At 39.1% G+C, this 22,730-nt stretch overlaps 1 protein-coding gene across 1 annotated transcript in view; it reads left to right on the top strand.

Moving 5' to 3' along the window:
- Positions 1–22,730, top strand: part of MCF2L (MCF.2 cell line derived transforming sequence-like) — a 126,274-nt gene that overhangs the window by 46,703 nt on the left and 56,841 nt on the right. The window contains exons 2-3 of the mRNA XM_010144863.1: positions 14,608–14,691; positions 21,788–21,902. Of these exons, the coding sequence (XP_010143165.1) occupies positions 14,608–14,691; positions 21,788–21,902 (199 nt within the window). The remainder of the gene's footprint in view (positions 1–14,607; positions 14,692–21,787; positions 21,903–22,730) is intronic.

Raw genomic sequence — 22,730 nt, 5'->3', positions numbered from 1 at the left:
CTCATTCACTAATTTTGAACTATCTTCAAAATCCAAAACACTAATAATGACCTCATAAAATACCAGGCAGTTAGTAAAACATTTCGAAGGTGTCTTAGTTTCTTTTAAATCTACCTTTAATTAAAACCATCTGATATTGCTTAGGAAACTCTTGTGTTTTGACATAGTACAAAAAGTAATGGGTTCCAAAATGAAAGAGCAGAATTTTTTTAAAATTGCCTCAATTATATTCTTCAGGTCACGTTTTAATGCCACACACTGAACAGAACTGCTTGTATAGATGGAAGCTTTATTATAATACAGCTGACTGGTTTGGGATTTCAGTCAGTTCCTGCCCTGTGGCTGATGAGTGGTGAGAACACAAATGTGGGGCACTTCAGAAAATAACCTCTGGTGTGGTCTGTGGGTGACCTGGGTTTGTTTGGGTTTGTGTTCATGGGATTGATTGACAGCTCGGAGTGCTGAAGCAGAAATGGAGCTTTTTCTCCATCTGCAAATGGGATTTTGCGAACAGCTGTAACCATCAGTCCAAGCTTTTTATCCTTATTGTTCTCTTTCCTTGACCCCTCTTGTTGGGAAAGGGCTCTTGTAACACCGCGAAGTGAGGAAAAACAATCCATTTGTTTTCACATGGTTGTTGCTGTCACTCCCACTTATTGGTTTGCTCTTTGTATTAATGAGTCTGGATAGCTGGTAATTAATCTCAAGTGTATTAACAGGTAGTCCATCATTGGACAATTACTTTAAAGGATCACATAAAGCAAGATGACTGAGCATTTGTGTTAGATCATGTGGAATGTTTTGGTTATAGTTGATTTTATTATCCCTTATTTCCCATCTTCTTATGAATAAAATGTGTATATATTCTACTAATGTGACTTTATAAGTTGAAATGCTTGTTCTTTTGGTGGTTCCTGCTGTTCACTGGGAAGAGGTGCTTGATGGATTTACCACCAAGGAAAACATCCCAGTTTGGTTCTGCTAAAGAAACATGAGTGAGAATTCCCTTAGAGATAGGAAATGCTGGATGCATTTCTGGGGAACTTTCTAACCAAAGGCTCCTTGGAAAATTTTATGTGTTCCTTGGGCAGTTAATTTCCCCGTTGTGAAGAAGGGGTTCATGGTAGAAAAAGATAATAGTGATGGACTTACTGGATCCAACATTTAGCTGTTTAAACTAGGGCTCTTAAAGGGAGGTTTGAGACAAGGCACATGTAGGATTAATTTTTTAATGCAGTCTTACTCGGGTGGTGTTTGAACAGTACATGTGTTCACATTTAAAGCAAACAGCTTGCATCTAGTGCATGCCAGTGCTTTATGCAGGAAGAAAAGAAGTGGTAAGTAACCAGCAACCAGCGAGCCCTTCAGAGGACCTCTGAACCTCCTGACAGCAGTTGCTCTGCGAGTAATTTGAAGAAGGGTATTGTGTCCCTGGTGGCTTGGCTTTGACTGAAAGATGGAGTTTTGCGTGCTCATTCTGCACTGAAGACGGGCTCACAGATAAATAGGTCACTGTCTGCGGAACTATTCTGCACTAAATCGATTAGAAACAACATGACCTTAAGCCTGATCTCCTTGCTCTGCAAAGATATTGCTGAATTGTGGCTGCTTCTGAAGAAAAGCACAGGTGTGTCTAGCTTTTCAAATTTTCTTAGTTGATTGCAGGTCAGGCAGGAACTCTGTCAGCTAACATTATCGTGCTGAGGAAAATGGGATGGGTTTTAATACAAAGGCAGAACTTGTACTCTTTTTGTGTACATTCATATATAGGTATAATTTATGGTTATGGGGTTTGTGTTCTGTCCTTGTGTAAATTTGCAGTGTATCCTTTTATTTGCGGATGTGTTTCTCAGTACATCAGACCTTACCACTAAATCTTTTCCTGTATTTTTCACGGAAGGTACTTTGTTCACTCATGTGGTGATTATGGCGATCAGAACTGCTGCTAAAGCTTAGAAGGAGAATTTGCTGTTGCAGAAAGCCGTCCTGCTGTTCCTGAATCACAGTGGGCTTTAATTTTCAATGCATTGCATTTTATGTGAATATCAGATTCATAATTTCTCCTGATCCCTATTTGAGGTAGGGGAAAAAGTGTAGTTTTCTTTTGCAGGATACAATTTGGCATCCCCTAGTTCTTAGTATGGAAGGGCTAAGCTCAAATGCATTATTTCTTGAATTCCTTCAGTCAGAGCTTTCTATAGAAATGTTGTTTCTGTTAAGATATAATGAAATAGTGGAGATATTATTTGCTGTTAATAGTGCAGCTACAGTCCATTGAAAAAATGAAAGCGTGTTTTGTGGAATAGGGACAAGCAAAAATTGCTTCCTTATTCTGGTGCTTGAATTCACATTTCCAGTTCTGTTTTTCACTTTTGGTATGCGTGACTATTGCAAAAGAGGACCAGAGAAAGAGCACTGAGTCCATGGACTGGTGCTGGCACTGTTGCTTTTGAAATGTCAATTTTAAATTAAACAGGTATGTAAAGCATGGATCTTCTAACTAAAGGGTGGATCTTCTTACTAATCTTTAATTAGTATTACTAATTAAATTATCAGCATGTGAGTCTGAGTGCTCTGCTTCTCAGTCGTGCTCCCTGCTGCTAGTTGTGCTGCTTGAGAGGAATGAATGAAAGATTTAAGACAGGTGAGGTTAGCCAGACGGAAAGGGTAGAGGCATTAATCTGTTTAAGTAACTTCTGGTCTTTATGTGTATCCTGGTCTGTGCTGAGAAGGGAGGAGTGGGTTTAGGAAATGACTGATTGTCATAAAAGAGTGAGTGTTTTAAACTGCAGAACCAGCGAGTGTTTTGTGTCAAATTGTGGTGGTGCATATTTAGCAATGCCAGGACTATTTCTGTAAGTTGCCAAGTTTAAAAGGGGGGGTGGGGGGGGGGGGGTATTTGTCATTGATAATTGAGAAACTGCCAAGGCTTGATTTTCATCTGTTGACTGCCACCACTTCTTGTGGGCATGTTCAGTGTGCCAGAGATTGCTCCTTCCAGAGAACTGTTCAAGCATTTTGCGTTCAAAGTGGGCAGAAAGATTGTCCCTTTCCCCAGGACTGTTCTTTCTGCTTCTTCCTGTACTTTTTGTGCCTACAGTCAGCAGAGGGAAGAAGATAAAAGTGAAGGAGAGGTCTCAGATACCCATCTCCCATTCTCAACCCTATGAAGGTTTCAAAGGAAAACAATGTCTTCTTGAGGAATTTGTTTGTCAGTCCATGTCCAGGAGTGAGGGTAGGGAGATGGCAAAAAGGATGAACAAACTGAAAAGAGAGGATGGGTTTTGGATATGGGTGCAGAATTTAAGTCTCTGTTCTGCTTAACTTAAAGACTCTCTAGGTGGTTGTGAGCAGTGCTGGTTCTGGTTTTCAGCATCCAGATGTGTATGAAAGGTCTCAGGTCTTGTGGGTACGTTGCAAGACTAAAAGGTTTTTGACACAATTTGGGTGTCACAGTAGCGAGATCTGTGGTTCTTGGATACTCGGGAGTTACCAGGCTCTCTCCAAGGGATAGGATCTCATGGAGGATCCCTTATGGATGTTCTCCTGGTTTTCTTTGTAGGTAGAGGAAATGTGGACTGGAGCCCCAGAGAGGTCTTCTGTGTGTGCTTATAACTGAGGGGAGCGTTCTTAAAATCTGGCTGTCTCAGCCTTCTTTGCAGTGAAGGTGGTCTCCCTTCAGCTGCTGGAGTCAGGCGCAGCACTTGGGGAGTTGCATGTCAGGGAGTGAACGGTGCAGCGGATGAATCGCCATCATTTGCTACATCTTGGTATTAAGAACATGCCGAAGCTTTATCTGAATGGAGGAAAGCTAGTCAAGTGCTTTTTTGCATACAAGACAGGTATGATGTGATTGTCTCGGGGCTATAGTACTGCAGCAGGAAAGGGTCTGCTACTATGTAGTTGTTTTGCATCCTGCAAAGCTGTTAATTGTTGACATGGGACCTTCTGGAGGGTTGTGAACAGTTCTTATGAAGGAAATTATTGGCTGGATTTTTTTAGAAAGCAGAGACGCTTCATGATGACACTGGGCTATTTCCTCTTTCCTTTGGAAAAGCTATTGCCGTGTTTATTTTGTTTTGATTTTGTTTCCCAGAAAATTGATATACCATGTAATACATGGTTGTAGACAGATTTTATTAGCCCGGGGTTCAGCAAGCATGCCAACATAACTAATTTTTACCCCATTCTGTATGCGTTTTTAAAGTCAATATGCTGAAGTTAGTACACGGTTTAGTTTGTATGTGTTCATTTGAGGTAAGGTCCTGATACCTGTGTTGGAAATTTCTCTTTCCAGGATTGTGAGGTGGGCTTGGAGACTTCTCAGCAGGGAATTCCTTAATAACTACAGGAAAAAATGAGGTTGTAAGGGACTCCTGGATGCCACCTAGTCCTGCCTTTTGCTCCAAGCAAGATTAAGTTTAAAGTTAAAGCAGGTTTCTCGGAAACTTGCCCATCTGAGTTTTGTATATCTTCAAAGGTGGAGATTGCTCAGCCTTGCTGGACAGCCTGTCCAGGGTTTGGCTTTTCTAAGGGGTAATTTTTCCCCTTGCATTCAGCTGGAACTTCCTGTGTTCCAGCATCTGCCTGTTGCCTCTAATCCCTTTGCTGTGCAAAGTTTCAGTAAAGACATTCACTCCTTTCTGATAAGTGTTAACATCCTTTAAAAACTAAAATAAATGCTCCAAACTTCTAGAGAGCGACTCAGTGGCGTCTTTGAAACCTGGTACATACTGGGACCCAAGGCCAGGCTTTTAAAGTAAATCCCCATCTTAAAAACACTGATGTGACCTTTCTTCGTTCATTTGGCTTTTTGTTTGTTCATTTTAACATGCCTTCAGTCTCAAAGGAGCAGACTATCCAGCAAGGTAAATGTGACTTCACATGAGAATACCCAGTACCAGGAATGTTCAAGGTCAAAGTTTGCTCTTTAGCCTCTTCACTGCACACGATGTAAGAGAGATTTTTGCCTCTCATCACTACCATGTTACCTTGAAATGAAGGGAGTCTTATATGTTTCCTCAAATGCTTTTATAGATGCTGTGTCTTGGGCATTTGTCTAAGCATCAGCCATTCAGAACTTTTTTTCATTTACAGGACACAGCTCTTCAAAATGCAGCCCTACTGCGTTTCTGTTTTGTGCAGAAGACTCAAAGCCTTCGAAAATGGAAGAGCACTTGCTCGTAGTGCTTTTTGAAGATGACAGCTTTTATAAACTTTCATTCCACAGAACCTGTGGAACTAAGTTCAGCTCTGCTGAACTTCTGTTTTTATGCTCAGTGAGATGAGAGGAATTGTGGAGGTCATCTAACTCAAAAGAAGAGATGAATCTATTTCTTTCTCAGTTTGAACATGGATTTGTTGGTTTTAAGTTCTAAGCAAGGATTTTGTTTCGCTTGAGATGATTTATGGACCTTATGTATCAACTTTTTACCTAGCACACACAAAATAGGGAATTTTTTTTTTTTTTTTGTCCCAGGAAGCTTAAGCAATTTCCCTGTATGCCCAAAAAGGCAGATTTTTAAGAAAAAGCTGTCAATCTTTGGACTTTACAGTCTAGCAGAACAACCTCTCAAAATAGAGCTAACATACAGATAGACTGTTGCACTAGAGAAACAGAGTGTAATGGGTTTTTTGTAGATGCAATGCTGAAATAAATCAAACAAATTATATCTTCGTTGATTTGTTTTGCACAATCGGTTTCTATCAAAAATAACTCCTTGCTTACAGGGCCTCAGTTTTATTTAGCAGAACTTCATTAGTCATTACAGGCATGTGCCATATTCTAAGACTGAATAATGAATTAATGCTTAATATGAGACCTAAAAAGGCAAAAATGGAGGTCTGTAAAGCAAAGGAGAGGATGCTCCTGCCAAATCTCTAGCATGCTGCCTGCAAAATGCTGAATGTGAGGCAGCACACCTGACTGTATTGCAGTAAAGAACTCTTGAGCTGCCCGTGAGAGATACTGCACGTGTCCTGCCCTCATATTACCTGAAGCAGTTATTAGCAGTGCTTTAGAGAGACGTGATGGATTTCATCTTTTTAGTGTTATTGGACAGTAAGCCACAGTACTTTGAGATGCTTCATTAACAGCTCTCATGTGTGTGGTAGGGTGGGGCAGCCAGTTTGGTTATGAACTCGGCAGCCTCTTTTTAATTCATCTGTAGAAAGAACCCGAAGAATTGGGAAGTTTACAGACAGATGCAGCTAAATGTGTCTAAGCTGAAAACTACTACTTAGCTCCATATAAACCACTTAGAGAAGGAACACTTAACCCCTTCCTTCTCTCTTACACCCAAGAAGTGCTTGGCTTCCCGTTTCAAAACATTAGTTTTTAGATGTACAGTTCTATGGAAAAGTGTGGTTGTGTCAGAAACCATAAAACATATTGTTCGTGAGAAGGCGTTCTAGCCGTCCTCCATATCATTGAAATGATAAAATTCAAGAAAGACTTTTTACCAGGGCCTGCAGTGTCAGAAGTAGCAGTGCTGATTTTAAAGTGTAAGAGGGTAGGTTTAGATGAGACATAAAGAAGAATTTTTTTTTAGTGATGAGTGTGGTGAGACAATGGTATTAGGTTGCCCAGAGAAGCTGTGGATGCCCCATCACTGTAAGTGTTCAAGGTCAGGTTGGATGGAGCTTTGAGCAGCCTGATCTAGTGAAAGGTGTCCTTTCCCATGATAGGAGGGATGAACTAGGTGATCTTTGAAGGTCCCTTCCAACCCAAACCATTCCGTGACAACCTCACAGTTGCTAGCACTGCATCTTAATGCTGTGATTAACATGAAGTCCTGTTTCCAGTGTTTTAAGCAGTGTGCTGTGCTGGCTTGTGCTGTAGTTGTGCATATTGGTAATCCTTCTTGAGTAAATGAAGTATAATTCCTCTCCAGAATAATGTGTACAATAAGCAATTAGATTTTACCACTTCACTGTTTTATAAAAGTGATTTTAATTTTTAGATGAAGAGTTAAATCACTTTTGTCTAAAATCCTACCCTGCTTCCAAAATTCCGTTTAGCAGAATTGCCAAATACCCATGCAGCTGGTCCTGTGACTTTTTGGTCAGAGCTTTGGGGCGTGTTTTGAGATTTGCGTTTTTCTGCGGAGGGAGGGTTGAAAGCATGTGATTTCAGTGGAGAAGACTCTTTGGTTCGGTTGCCTGAAAAGATGCCCACTTTAGTATATGTGTTTAAGCTGGGTTATTGCATCATTAGTTTTTAAGTCACACTGAAAATGAGTCCTATAATTTGCACGCAGTTTGTCTATTAAGAGTTGATCTTCCTATTTTCCGCATTTGTAAGATTTCCCCTTCTTTGCAAGGCTTTAGTACTTAGCAGGCAAAATTCCCTCAATAATTTTCGCAGCATTTAATCTTATTAAACGCCATTAGCAAAATCTAACATTTTTATTACTTTGTGGAGGTTCGCTTGCTAAAGTACTAAGTGAGACACATCTGGGCCAATCATCTTATCACTTGAGTGCTTGCTAGGGGAACATTCTCTGCTGCTTAGAATAGGCTGTACCTAACATTTCTCCATTAAAAAAATAATCTTTGATTTTTGCAAAATCTGCTTCTTGCTGCTGACTATGTACATCTAATACTTTAGAAGTATTTTTATACTGTACAGTCAGCATGGCTTGTAGTATTAAGGAGCTAATGATGCTGCAGTTTAGTCAGTATTTGTTAATCCTATTTTAGGGCCGTGGTTCCTACCATTTTGAAACTATCCTGCAAGAACAGAAAAGGGTTTACCAGCAGGCAAATAACATTTCTTTGGCTTTCTTCAGGACATCCTGGAAAGAGGATGAGAAGAATATTACTGTTGCAATAATAAAAGCATGCCACATGCACCAAGGGAATCTTTGATTTTAGAAGAGTCCATGCGATTGTGTTGCTGCTCTTTTATCTCCAAGTCTTCCTTGTGGCTGACAAAAAGTTATGCTGATACGGCTGTGTGCATGATTCAGAGCTTCCCTTCCTCTTCTCAGTTGGGGAACAGAATAATTATCATGACTTGAAGAACACGTGAAGAACATCTTTCTCACCAAAACAGATTCAATATGCTTAAACACTGTATGGAGCAAAAGCATGGCAAAAGAGATTAGGTGCTATAAGTGGTAACAATTTCCAATTTCTTGCAGCAATTGCAATGCCTCTTCCCCCCCTTTTCTTTTTTTGCGTAGCTCCTAATATGATTCGTCTCAGTTTAGATTTTCTTCAAGAATAAAGAAATACTAGGTCTTGTGCTGATCCCTAGATTGCCTTCCTAATTATTACATAGTTTTCTTCTAGTTACAAAGCAGCTACTGTTGGATTACTCTTGTAAGCTGTATCCAAACTTAATGTTGATCCCTGAGAAGCTGTGGGACTACAGAGTATGTGTTTCAAGAAGGTGCGACTGATGAAGCAGAAGAGGAAAAATTTTTTAGGACTCAGAGTATCCTGTGAGTACATCTACTGTACAGGGAAGTGAGAGGATTATAATTCCTCTGATGTTTGCGCTTTGAGGTGATATTATTTAGGCAAACTAAATAATGGAAGTGGAAGGAGGAAGAGAACAAAGGTAAATGCATCCTTTGACATCATAGTAAGTGGACAAATACAAAAATTTGAAAGAATAATTTGAAAGAAACAAATTTTAGATTGCTGTCAAAGTATGCTTTTGAGCAGCTATTTCATAATCTGAGTCAAGAAAGTGGGGACTTACACTTCTTGCTGTCTTGTGCCAGCCCAGGAGCATTGCATTTGCTGTACACCTCAAAGGTTTGTTTTGCTTTGTTTGTTTTTTTAAAGAAGGATCAGTGATTAATGTTCTCACATGAAACCAAATGATCATCCTTGTAGTTTTGTAGATAGTCCTGTGCCAAAGCTTCAAGACTGATCTCACAGAAGAAACAGGTGGACTTTTTCTTTAGTTGTGATTACAGGAAGCAGGGGTTATTTGGGTAAGGCAGGTGGTTCAAGGGGCATCTATATTATATGAAGTTCTTTTGTATTTCTGTTATTCCACACATGACAAGTTCACATCTCTTCTTTTTAAATACTGGAATTGCAGCATTTCAGGATTGATTTGTCTCTTCTAAGCAGTCGTGGTGTTCTTCAGGTATGATTAAACAGAGTTAATCAAGTTACATTTCAGTGGAATCACTTAAATATTTCCAAAGCTTACAGATTATGAAGAGTGGTGCAGAAGTATGGACTTTGTGAAAGATGTGAATGGTCAGGGCTTCTGATGCATGAGTCATTAAAAACAGCACCCAAAAAATAAGTGCCCTCTGTCCACTGTACATGGGCTTGTAACAGAAGGAATGTCATTACTCTTTAAGTTTTAGATTTTCTTTGGCAGTACCGCTTCCAAGTCTTGACTTAGCTAGGTCCTTTCTTAACATTGAAAATGTATGAGATACCAGGCTAACCTATGGTAGCAATGGGCTACATAGTCATATTAGTCTATGCATGTTGTGGCAATAGGCTACGCAGTCTTGGAAAATGAACTGATGTTAGTAATGCTGCAGAAGAAGAACTTACATAAAGTGTGATTCACTGAAAAGAAAAAGTATCTTACCTTTCGCATGCCTCTTATGCACCAGGGCTCTTGAAAGGAAATTGTCTTTTCTAACTAGGAGAGGAAATGGGAGATGTAGCTTGACTGTAGGCTGTTAAGCTTTTACAAAGAAAATTCTTACATATCTGTATCACTTAAAATATTTTTTTGGATACCATACAAAGCTCCTTGAAGCACTAGGCTGCTTTGTTTCTATTTGTGGCAGTAATTGGGATGCTGGTGTAGATGAAGAAATTGTATTTCCTGCTTTCTTGGGATATTTTAGCTCACCAGCAATTAACAAGTTGCAAGAGCACTGTTTTACCCGGGTGATAGTTTTTCCTAACTACACGTAAACAGAGAGCTGCCTTTTGCATGAAAATTCCATTCTCGCTTTTCCTGGCCCCTTGTTTTGATTGCAATGTAGTCAAATAAAATAGAAGTGAACTCTTCCTGAAGATATTTCAAAGTGGTGAGGTTCTAATACTTAATTTATGAACACTTACGTGAACTCCTGTCATCCACCCAGTGCGGCTACGAATAGCTCATGGAACTGAGGAGCTTGGTCTGCCCCTATTGTGCCTGAGCACACCCAGCACAGAGCTTTGCAGGCATCGTCACTATTCAGTCGTGATTTTTAAAATTCGGTTTTAAAGTGGGAGAACTTTTTTGGCATCTTGACTAGCTCATTAGTGGCTTAGCAGGGAAGAGAGGTAACTTCACCAGATCTGCTGCTATGGCCCTTCCTCTTTGGGGGCCACACAAAGGAGCTGACTGTTAGTGATGGTGGTCAGGGGGTGGGGTGGGAGGGATGTGAAAAGATGAAGAGGGAAGAATGAGGAAATTAAAGGTTTGCCTTGGGGCTGAAGGGACTGCTCTGACAGTCATTATCTTGCATTTCTAACTACCAGATGGGAGGGTGCTTTAATGAAGAGATTTTTCAAATTAAGACCCCCTTCATAAAAGTCATTCAACTCTTGGAGTGAGTAGGCTGTTCCAGAGGAGAGGAAAAAAAAAAAAAAAACGACAAACCACCAAACAAAACAACAACAAAACCTGGTTGAGAAAAAGACATTATTTCTTCAATTTAAGTAACAAATTTCATAGAGAAGCTATAGATGCCATAGATTTTTCAGGAAAATCTTCTGACTCAGCAAGGTAGAGGAGGAAAAATTATTTGCAGTTTACTATATGGTGTGTTACTGGGGTCTGTGCTGAACAGCATGATTGTGTCTGTATGCATACAAACAGGTTCATTTTCAAGCTGGTATAAAGTAATGGCTGTAGAATTCCGTGCAGAACTACTTGAAGGGTGCTCTAATTCCAGCTGGCTCGGTGAGAATTACATTAAACCCATTACAAGAGGCTCATGAGTCATGTCTGGAGACTTCCTTCTGCATAAAGTATGTACGGTCTGTTCAGACTCCCCTCCGGCAGTGTCTTCTCTGAAAATGGTTCTGCTTTGGCATGTCAGGCGACCTCCAAATGATGATGAGTTTCAGTTTGATCGAGAAAGAAAGAGGGGTCTTTTACCAATAAGTGAAAGTCTTGACTTCAGTGACACCAATCACTTTCTCAGATCTGGGTTTCTTCAGGGCTTAGCAGCACCAGATAATTCAAGCACAAGTAATCTTTGTGCCCTTGTGTTTAAATCTGCTGTCCTGCTTCATTTGAAATGCAGACAGGTGCCTTTGGGATGGGGTCAGGCCCCTCTAAGCCATCTTTCTCCATCGTAGACACAGGAGTATTGAAGCAAGATTTAAAACTGAGTTAGATGATATATCTGTAAGACTGTGGTTCACATTTTTAGAGAGAAAAGCTTTCTTTTTAATAAGAACTACATCTTTAACTGCTTCATTTACATTAGTAAGATGACCTTCTGTCTTGTCTTATAATTGAAATGCTAGATAACGTGTGTCTTTCTAGCTATTGGCTTAGAAAAAAGGTCTTTGTTCATTCACAGCTATTACATACACTCAGTTAAAAATAAAGGCAGTAATAACTTTACAGAACCTTATATTACTGTTTATTAGCACCTACAATACTAGATACACTATAAATCCTGTGGGCTTTCTTTTAAGCAAGCTACTCTGGAAAGCCCTTTAAATGAGCTCTTTAACAAAGACTGGATGTTCTAGCATGTTTTGATATAAACCTTGTTTTTTCAACTATGGTCTTGCTTTTGAAAATACTATGTAAACAGCGAAGGTAGAAAGGGAAAGTCGTGGTCTGTGTAAATGTTAATCCATGTAAGTCAAAGTAGAGTTCGAGTCTATAAAAATTCCTTAGAAAACAGTGAACAGATTTTCAGTAATTCTGTATTTTAATGTACACTTAATTATCTTTACTAAAATGGAAATTGTCCCTAAAGAGTATAGCAGGTGGCAAGTTCTCTATTTAAAGAATATTTTCAATAAATTATTTTCTCCAAATCCATGACTGTAGGGATTGTGTGCCCTCACAGTCTCTTTAGCCTGCGTGCCTTCCGTTACGTTACCCTGTTAAGGAAATAGCATATTCAAGTAACGTAAAGCGAAATCAAATTAAATCCCAAACAAACTGTGATAAACTCTTTTTTCTAGAGAAATACTAAATATCAAGGAAATTATGCAGAGCGATTAGTTTTTACAATTGTGTCTCCTCTGAAAGGAGACAGGGTATTGGAGAAGGATATCTGAAGTGGCTGGATGTGAACTTTTGAACAGTTCTCAGAGCTGCGTTTTCTCATTCTGTTTTGTACTGCTGGTTTTTATCTCAGTTGTTTCAAATTATTGAAGATCAGCTCTGATCTTAACACATATTCTTCTTCTTGAAGAATGTCATGAAACCTGATCAGCAAGAACAAGATGAGAAAGGGGCTGTGCTTTGGTGGAAGAGAGCGCAACAGAAAGGGCTTCTGGAGGTTTTCCGTCAGTGAACAGGCACAGCGTGCTGCTCCTCCAGTTGCAAACATACCAGCTCTTAAATATGAGTTAAAACTGAGTTTGAAACCAGGAGGAGGAAAATACTGTCTTTTCAGTGACACGGTATTTGACCATAAGGTTGTGGGCTGCCCTGTGCCGACTGCAAAAGCGGCTCTTCCTATCGGAGAGGACATTGGGGAAATCAAATACAGACTTGCATCTTTACCAGGCAGAAGGCAGAACCGTAATGGGACCGATCTCAAGGATATGTGAGGAAATGGTGATCATTATGTATCTGGGAAACTAAGTCAGGAGTTTCCTTGACTTATAAACATCTTGCCTGCTTGAAGGGTGTGAGTCATGGATTTACTTACCTATGCAAAACATGCCTATTTTATTACGTGCTTGTGTCACATTAATGAAAATTATTCCTGCCTGTGGCTGTTGGCAGGATGGAATATTACACAGTGACTACATTCTTTTCCCTCTTCTCATCTCCCACCAAAAAATTAGATATGGGTGCTGTAATAGGTTATATTCAGGTAAGTGGGTCCACTTGCAGGCGTTAGTTTGCAGAATCAGGGGTGTTTAGTTTCTTAAACTAAAACTGCTGCAGGAGGGCTCATTATACTAAAAAGCACTGACAGCAAAAATAAAATCTAAAGTCCTTTTTCTCTTGGGTGGTGGCCCCTCTTCTGGAACTGGCTTCGCTGTCTGAGATTGGAGTTTTGAAAGATCCGTGTTCAGTGTTCTCTTAAAAACATTAAGATGATGACTTAACTAATGGTATGGGTGAAATATGACTTAACAGTTAAACATATCCGGTTATGGATTTGACAGTGTGGTATGCAGAGGTCTTCTGATCAGGCAGCAGTTCACCGGATGCAGAAAAATAGCTCTGATCAGTGTGTGACCTTGAAAATGGTCATGGGTCTTCCTCTGCCAGACTGGCCAAAAGAGAACAGAGAAGTTTTGTTTCCCAGTATAACTTGTTGCTTATCTGGAAGAAGTAACTGAAAGTGGGTTTTTTTGCTGTACTCAAATAATTGCAGTTCTCAGAATTTTACACACATGAGAATTGCTTATAAAAGTGAGTGGCTCTCCCGTCAAGATCTAGCATTTGAAAGAACTCAGTAATAGCAAGTTCCTTCCTTGAAGGCTGGAGCTATACTTCTGTTTGATCAGCTTGAACTTCAAGGCAGATGACATTTATCCTTACATCACTTTAAGGTTTTTACTTACTTTTCTTGTGTGTGTTCACATATGAGTGTCAGATTTGAGTCTATCTCAACATCATTTCAATGTACATTAAAAACAAAACTTCTTTATACAATTCCAGATTAAAAGAAATGTTCAAAACCAAATTAGGAAAATGCTAGATTGTCCCAACACTCCTCTTCAGTGAGGCTAAAAGTGTAGAATAATAAATTTTTAGATATTGCAAGACTAAAACTTTTTCTTTGTGAAAAAAAGCGATCATAGTATAATGAAGAGGCAACTGTCTCAAGCAGTCTCTCATGGTCAGTGAAACAGGTTTCTGCTTGTTCTCTGGAAATATGCTGTGGCAAATGTCTCTGCGCAAACGCTGTGGCAGAAAATTGAGACTCGGGAAAGCAGTATGTTTGTCATCGTTAAGCTGAAGTGGTGGAAGGGCTGAGATAAGAGATTAAGCAGTGCTTTTCACAGTTGAGGTAGGAATGTGTGTGTTCTGTGTGAGAATGTACTTTGAAGCCTGCTTTGCCTATGTTATTGATTAGGGTATTTGAACACTAGACAACAGGACAGAGGACTCACAAGGTTCTCTTTTTTTTTTTTTTTGCTGAGTTGAGAAAATTGTAATAAAAATCAAATTTGATATGTAAAAACTCCGCTTCTTAACTTCATTCCTCAGTGGTATTATCTCTACAGTGTTTGGTTCAGTGACATGCTGTACTGCTTCCAACTGTTGGCAAATCCACGTTACTCTTTTATCAATATGCTGTTCAAAGAAGTTTGCCCTTGACAGACACTTGAAAGACTCCAAACATTTTCATGTATTTTTCAAAACTTGGATAATTTCCTGCATGTTTGTCTTCTAGGGATCTTTTTTTTGGTCTGCTGTTAAATTTTACATAAAATGACTTTGAAATGCAAATTTTTTTTTTCCTCTCTCCACAGATGAAATCATGCATCAGGATATCATTCCCCTCTATGCTGCAGATATTCAGGACCAGTTAAAGAAACAGTTTGCATACCTGTCAGGTAAGACTATAGCGTTCCCTTCTACAGACGTTGCTTAGGTGTGTGGTTGGGCCTATTGTGCTTTCATGGTTTTTGAGGTCTTATGTAGGAGAAGGTAATATTTTGTGAGCAACTCAGAATACAGACTACCAAGGCTAGTTATTTAAGGATTTATGAGAGATTATTTCTATTTTTTTATAAAAGTCTAATAGAAAAATTTGTATTATAGTTCATTTTCTCATTTCCGGGATAATGGGATGGAATTGAGGGTAAGATAAAAGAATAAATGAGGGAAAATACATAAGGAATTGCTGATGAGCCTGCTACAGCAACATGTAGTCTCTGGTAGTCAGTGCTAAAGGAGCTGTGTGTACTCACCCTGAGCTCCCCAGTGCTTGAAGGTGAGACCGAGCTCAAACACTGACCTGGAGCTCTCTGAACTAATTGAGCCCTCACGGAAATTTGGAGAGTGCAGCGTGGATGCATGGGTAGCTGCTGTGGTCTTGCAGTCTTCAACTGATAGGCTATGCTGCCGCTGGCTCTGCTGTCAGGTTTCATACTGAAACCTGAGCTGACACCTTGGACTTGACCAAAGTGATGTCTGAGTGAGCACCACAGAACCACATTCCCCCACAGCCTCAGTGCTGGGGTGAGGCATGTGTAGCATCAAGTTCTGGACAGGGTTTTTTGGCTTGGTGTCACCACCTGCCTTCTGCAAAAAAGAACCTGCTCGTAGGTGCCTTCCTTCCTGCAAAGCTCTTGCAGGTTGCAGCTGCAAACTCGCTGGAGATACTGCCCCACCCTCCCTCTGATACATAGGGAAGGAGAGCGTCAGTGGCTTTGCAGAGCTGCCCTGCCTCCTTCAGCTTGGAGATTTAACTCTCTGGGCTTTCTGGCTGTTTCCTTTTCCTTTAAATCCCTCCCTGCAAGATCAAGAGACGTGGGAGAATGAAACAATGTACTGCTTTACTTGGCAAGAGCTCATCGATTCCTATTGTACTCATAATTAACCATTAATTATGATTTATTCCTGCCACACAAGCTTAACTAAGTGTGGGTCTGCTATTTTCTCTGGGGTAGTGGTAGCACTTGGAAATAGGATTTTGTTTATGAAGTTGGGGCTGTTCGTGCTCCATTTGAGATGATGGTGGTTAAGCTAATTCTTTTCTGGCAGTCTTTTCTTAATTCTTTTCTGGCAGTCTGGGTTTTTTTTTATTTTCCAAGCTCTTCCTTCTTGTTCAGGGGCAGAAAATGTCTCATATTAGTTTTATGCAACAATCAGCCTATCTAGGAAACTAAGCAGGGTTTACATTTTGACTCTCTGAAGTGAGGGGAGAAAACTGGTCATACTGTAGATGAATAAAATCCCATTGAGTCCAGCTGGAGATTGTTCATGTCTTAAAATTGTTGAGTTCGCACGGCCACAAGCGTCTTCAGCACTTATTACGTCCACCGTGCAGTGGAGCTTAGTAAAAGCAGCTGTTCATCATTCTACTCTGTTCTATTTATTCACCCTCGTGTCTATTACAAGTCTGTTTTCTTTGCCTGAAATAGTAGGACAGATGCATTATGGTGGACTCTGACTACATTCTCTGCTGTATTTGATTATTCTTGGGCAATTTCACTGTTAGGCATTTTCATTTCACTTCGGACTTCAATTCTTTTATCTTGATATTTTCCTGCAGAACACGGACAGTTAATTTTGTTGTACCAAATAGTGGTGTTACGGGGTCTGTGAACAAAGGAACAGAACTCATATTTTGATACTCAATTTATGTATAATTTGTTTGTTCTTGCAGTTGTGCTTACAAGTGGCTTTGCTCTAATGCCACTGAAAACATCCACAGTGTGTGTGAAGGGGATTTTTTTGCTTCGTACTAAAATGCCTTAGAAATAGAATCTTTGGACATGGCGTAAAACTCATGGAAATGAAAGTCCATAGATTACAAATCCTTTTGGAGGATAGCATTTTCTCAGCTATGGTGAATTGTGTAATGTCTTAGGTGCATTTCAGGTTTTGGATTTTTGCGACGTATATTTGAGAATCAGTTTGGTTTCTCTAATAGGATGTATCTACATCTCATGGGACACTTGCTTGAGTAGTGAATGAAACCTAGTCTGCTTCTGTGGCTAAAGGCCCTTTCCAAGCTACTTTCTGTGTTTTGGTCTAAATTGGGGTCACTTCTTTCTCTCAGTCCCTTTTCCTCTCCAGGTGCAAAGTAATTCATGTCCCTCATTCTGCTAGATTATAATGGAACTGCTACAGGGACATCCAAATTAGGCTTGAAATGAAACAAAATAAAGCAAACCCTTACATTAATGCTTCAGTTTTTCAGTAAATACAGCAAAGTGCAATGAGATCATGGTGCTAGCTACTCCTACAGATGCTGAAGGCTCTAGCTTTGCTCAGCAGTGAGTATACAGTCATGAATTCAGCTTAAATCTGATGGAAGGGCAAGCTGTGGATAAGGTTTTTCATCAGTCATTCACATAACAAGTTTATAAACCTCAAAGTTAATATTTTACCTCAGGCCCGACTGTTTACTTTTCCCTTTGAGTTTTTTTTAACTTTCCGTGGAACAAAGTCCTTATCTTTGTGAGAATTGTTACTCTTTTTTTATTGTTGCTAGGCGGTATTAAATGTCCTCTCTACATGGTTCCTTGGTTCACCTGTCTAACTTTTTTCCTCCTTTAGTTAGTATTTGTGTAACCACTTTTTATTCTGCATTGCAAAGTGTCTCCTGCCTTTCTCTTTTTCTTTCTTTCTTTTTTTTTTTTTACCTTCCATTAGGTCCATTTAAAAATCTGGAAAATGTATTCTTTACAGTCTTTCATTCGCATTTCATATTTTCTTTAAGTATTTTCTTTTCTCTTTCCTTGATTGGAAAGCTGGTGTGTGACTCCCATACCCAGCTTTGCAACTCTCTGCCATTGCTGTATGCAGGTATGTTAAAATAAATGTAGATGAAGAGCAGCGTACAGACAGGTGTGTATGTTTATATGCATCTTAAATCATACAAGCTGTGTGATGTGCAGATGAGACTCTTGGCCACCTTAAGTACTGTATGAATTATTTCAACTCACTTTAAATGCTTCTGTGCATTTTAGTAACTTCAAACAAGGTATTTCCATTAAAGGAAATACAAACATGAGTTCATGCTACTTGCGTTTTTGCCTATTGATTCATAGTTGTATTTCCTGCAGTTTAAAAAAGTTAACATTGGTACTAGCTTTCAAAATGCTTATAACTTTGGCCCTTTAAATTATTATTCTAAACAATAAGCTTCTCCTCACTCTCTGTAACTTTATTTACTTGCCTGTGCTCTCCTCTGTGGAAATGACCTGAAAATACCTCACTAGTTAAACTGTTCCCTTTGAAGTATTCACAGGTGCTGCGTCTGCTTGTAAAATTGGGTTTCAGAACTTCTGAGCGTACCACATGCATTGCAACAGTTAGTTAAAAATGTCAACTTGATTTTTGTGGATGGTTTAACACGGCCAATGTCTGTGTTGCGTATTGACAGTGGAAGAGCTATTATTTAGCAGTTTCTTGCACAGGTGTAAGCTTAACTGCTGTTTTATATTCACAGTGTGAAATCCGCTGTCTGTAGAGACTAAAAAGAAAATAGTAGAGAGAGAAAGGGAAAAAGAATGAATCCTTGGCTGAGAGATCTTCAGTTCAAATATATTCAGGTACAAATGTAGTTATTGCATCTTGATTTCTAAGCCAGCATACTTGCTGCGATCAGCCTGGGCAAAACGCAGCTTGTAAAGTTCTACAAGTAAAACTCCTCTCTCATTTCAAGGAAAGAATAATTTAATAAAATTCCTCTTGATTCTTTTCTCCTTGGCAAAGGATAAGCCACAAAGCTTTAATCCACTACCTCACTCAGGCTTCCATGTAATTTCAAACACTCTTGAGTACTCCAGTTAAGTATATTACTCAAGTAAAAAAGAAAAAGTCTTTATCAAAAACGTACAAACATAATAGGTGAACCACCACCACAGTAACACAGAATCTGTAGTAAGCCTTTTCTAATCCATACAAGGACCTCACTTTTGACATGACTGCGAACAAGATTACTCTTACTTAAGCTAGGTCTTTTGAACCAAAGTTGTAGATCCAAGCTGTTGAACCCTGATGGTGCTCTTGAATCTTGTGTGTGCATATTGATCAACATAAACTATAAGAAAAGCTATAATATCTGAATAATATTTTATTTGCATTATAGATTTAGAAGAACCTCCCTTTTGCTTCATCATCATCTAATTATGTCCAACTATCCTGCTTCCTCTTTATTATAATTTACGTAAAACCACATGGCAATTTCCTTGACTTGGCACCTCTCTATCACCTCTCCAGTGTAATTAAAAAAAAAAAAAAACAACAAAAAAACCCCCCAAAACCAAAGAGATTGCAACTGTATGGGAAAAGTTAGATGCAGCAGAATGTAAAGAATAAATGCAAAATAACCTAGACTTAAGGTGAACTTTGCCAATCTCATCTCACAGGAGAACAGTTTTCCAAGAATCATTCTTCTACTCCTTTCATACAGGAGATCGTGTTCTGAGACCAAATAATTTTAACAGTTGGTGCTATTGTTTTGATAATTGTATACAAAACTTAGGAACACGAAGTGCTATTTCCCAAGTACGGTTAAGTCCTAACCAAAACCAAATTGCAGAGGCAAAGCAGGAAAAAGTGATTCCAAATAAAGGGAAAAAAATCATTCCTTGCTGCACCAGTTCATTATGAAATAAAGGACACTTTAAAAAGTGAACCCAGCTACTGCTCTTACTGTTATTTAATACAAACACAGTTTACGTGTAGGATTTTTACTTTGGTTTATTCCCATGCCCTTTTTGTAGCTTGCTGTGACTAACACTCATTTGTTACTTGTGCGTGCTTTGCTAGGGTGGCGCGTCTTCCATTGTTGTCTGTATATTTTAAGTTGCGATATAGAAAGTGACTTGTATAGTTCAGCTATATCAAAGCTGAAATATTACAGAATTTCTTACATATAGCGCTTCAGTTCACTCTGCCCTAAACTCTTTTCAGCAGCATGTCCAGATAAGGAAAAGCAGTTGATCAGCATTTGAAGGTATATGTGTGCTAAAATGTCCCAGCAGGAAAATACTGGAGGAAAAGATAATCAGTGAACAACGATCTTCTAACAGTACATGGCAGGACGGAGTTGTCTCCACCCATGATAACCAGAGATGACTACACCAGAAGCTGAAAATTAATAGGCAATGTCAAGGCAGGATGGCTTTATTTGCCCTTGACAGTTGGTGGTGGTCTGGGAACTTCCTGAAAGTCTGGGCTTCTGCTTTTAGGATGCGTCCTGCAAGCCTATTGTTGTTGTTCTTTTGTTTCATATGTCGTATTTATAGAAATTAAGTAGAACAAAGAAAGTAACCAACTGGGATACAGCAAATAATGTATAATTGTGCCTAAAAATAGATATTCTAGAGAGAGCAGAACACCTCGTGAGCAACAGAAATAATCATTATCATGCATGAAAAACATTTTTAATGAGAGAGGAAAATGCTTTGTCCTGAGAGCCTGGGTAGAACAAGAAATAATAGGATCAAAATCAGTCTTAACTTACATTTGTGTTGTGAACATTTATTTAGCTAAAATTAACTCCCCTGACTTAACATGGCTGCGTTTGCATGTGTCGTTAAGGCTATGTTTGCAGGCTTGTGGTATTTGCGTAATAGTGACATTTTGTCATTCAAATGCATGCAGAGCACATTATTTTCTGATGAAGTTTGGGTTCAAGTGCTACACGGTGGTAGAACCATATTGCCTGTAAGCTGATAGACAGAAGTCCGATTCACCACAGATTAACATGAGGATATTCTCTCAGCTCTTTGAATTACATGCAGTTTTGGAGGGAAGTGGTGGTTTCTTTTATTGAATGAATCTGAGTTCAAATACTTCTCTTTGTGGTGAGGTTAGATGCAAAGGCACTGGAAGTGGGTAAGAGCACACTGTAATTTTCATAAATCCCTTGTTCTCATGATCAGTGTTAATACAGTTTACAGCTGATTTCTGCACAATTGTCATATTTCAGGGCTGGGGAAAAAACCAAAAAACACTTGTTATTTTACTACAGTAATTTTTGCTTGATTTTCTTCTTTGCTTCATAGTTAAAAAAAAACCCTAAAACATAACTTTCCAGCAAATGTGGAAATGTGTCTCTGCCACCTCACAACTGCTAACTTCATAGAGTTGCTAGGGCTTATCAAATCCTTTGTCCAGCCTGTCTTTGTGAAAATATATTTGCTTAAGACATGAAACATCGTCATTGCCTTTAAAAAAAATTTGCATACAAAAATGTGTCTGAAGTGCATTAAAAACACTGTGTTTAGGAATTCTACTCAGTGGTACAAATGCAAAAAAAAAAAAAAAAAAAAAGTTGAAGATACCTAGCTGATGAGCAGCAATAAGAAATTCTCCCAAGTGGTAAAAATGAAAAAAAAAAAAAAAAAAGACAGATGATGATATCTAGCTGATGAGCAGCCATACTGCAGCGTAGGTGTTAGGCTCTGCTTTACCTTTTGTAGGTAATCTGAGAAGTTGAACAGGAATGTCATTTGAAACACCTTCCACCATTTTTTTCTAATGTTCTACCACTTCTTTTAGACCATCCTGGAGGCAGAGTAGCCAGCTGAGTGGGTTTGGAGGGGGGTGGGGGTACTGGGGGTGTTGGTGTTGCATGAATCAGTTCAAACTGGTAAGAAGATTGAGTTCAGTTCAAGATGGAGACTCACCTACTTAATTCTGAATTAACCTTTTTTTTCCTAAATTAGTACATTGCTTCAAATTGGTTATATTTACATACAGCTGACATTTATCAAAAGATGCACTGCCATCTTGTGTCAAAACTGTTCACATGAGCGAAGACATTTGTACAGAAAAAAATCTAATGTGATATAACAAGTTCTTCCCTATAAAACTTTCTAAGCTCTGAAGAAGAGACTACACTTTTCAGAATAAATAGCATAAATGCTGATGAGACCTACACCAAAAAACCGATAGAAACATAGTAGTTTTATTACTGGGAAATTGCAGGCTGGGTAAATGGACTGCTGCTTTTTTCTCTTGTAGGTGGAAGAGGGGGAGATGGATGCCCTGTTATCACCTTTCCAGACTATCCAGCTTTCAGTGAGATCCCTGAAAAGGAGTTCCAGAATGTCCTGACCTACCTGACAAGCATCCCAAGGTGAGTACCTGTCTGGTAGAAAATAACCCTTATATCTGCTAAGGCATTTTTCACATTTAGTTAACTACATGATGGTGTAAAGGTCAGGTTTGGTATTTAAGTAAAGAAAAAGAAAATGCAGCTTATGTTACAGTGTCAATAAGCGTTGATTAGTGACGACTGCCCAATGTAGTTGTTAGATGAATTATGTAGTGCTATTTATATTTCATCAGAAAATTACTTCCTGGTATGTATGAATGCAGATTCTGTAATAGACATTGTCCTCTTGTTTCTAATCTTTGCTGTATCTTAGAGTGAAATGTTTTAATTGAAAACTTGTATAATTTTGGCAGAATGTGCTAATTCCTGAATGTTACTTAAGATGTTACTCGGTGTGAGGAAATACCCATAGTTACATAGTACATAGTTACATACGTAGTACCATAGTTACATACAGAGGTTTGTCCTAACTGCTTGTGCCATGTTTCTCTGGCTCAGCTGGATGTACAGTCTTTGCAGCACTTCCAACACTTTGAGGGTGCTAAACAGGCCCAGGAATTAATCTTAGAGAGCATGTAGTGTTATTAATGGGCTGTTCAATAAATTTTGTGGAAGATCTGTTAGGGAATGAAATAGTGGGGCTTAAGATCCTGACGGAGGTGAAAAAGGCAAGTAGCAGAGTAAAGTACAGCCCCTACTTTGGTCTTATTCAGGGAACTAGTAGGTGGGATGCAATGAAAGGCAATCTGCTGAGGAGGGCTGCCAAGTTTTTAAGGACAGCATCCTCCAAGCAGAAGAACGGTATGTCCTTGAAAATGAACAGACGTAACAGGAGACTGACCTGCTGAA

The sequence above is a fragment of the Buceros rhinoceros genome, unplaced genomic scaffold (genome assembly GCF_000710305.1).
Source record: "Buceros rhinoceros silvestris isolate BGI_N320 unplaced genomic scaffold, ASM71030v1 scaffold3491, whole genome shotgun sequence".
In the NCBI taxonomy this organism is placed as follows: domain Eukaryota; kingdom Metazoa; phylum Chordata; class Aves; order Bucerotiformes; family Bucerotidae; genus Buceros; species Buceros rhinoceros.
The sequence above is the reverse complement of the archived record's forward strand: the minus strand, read 5'-3'. Positions and strand labels throughout refer to the sequence as shown.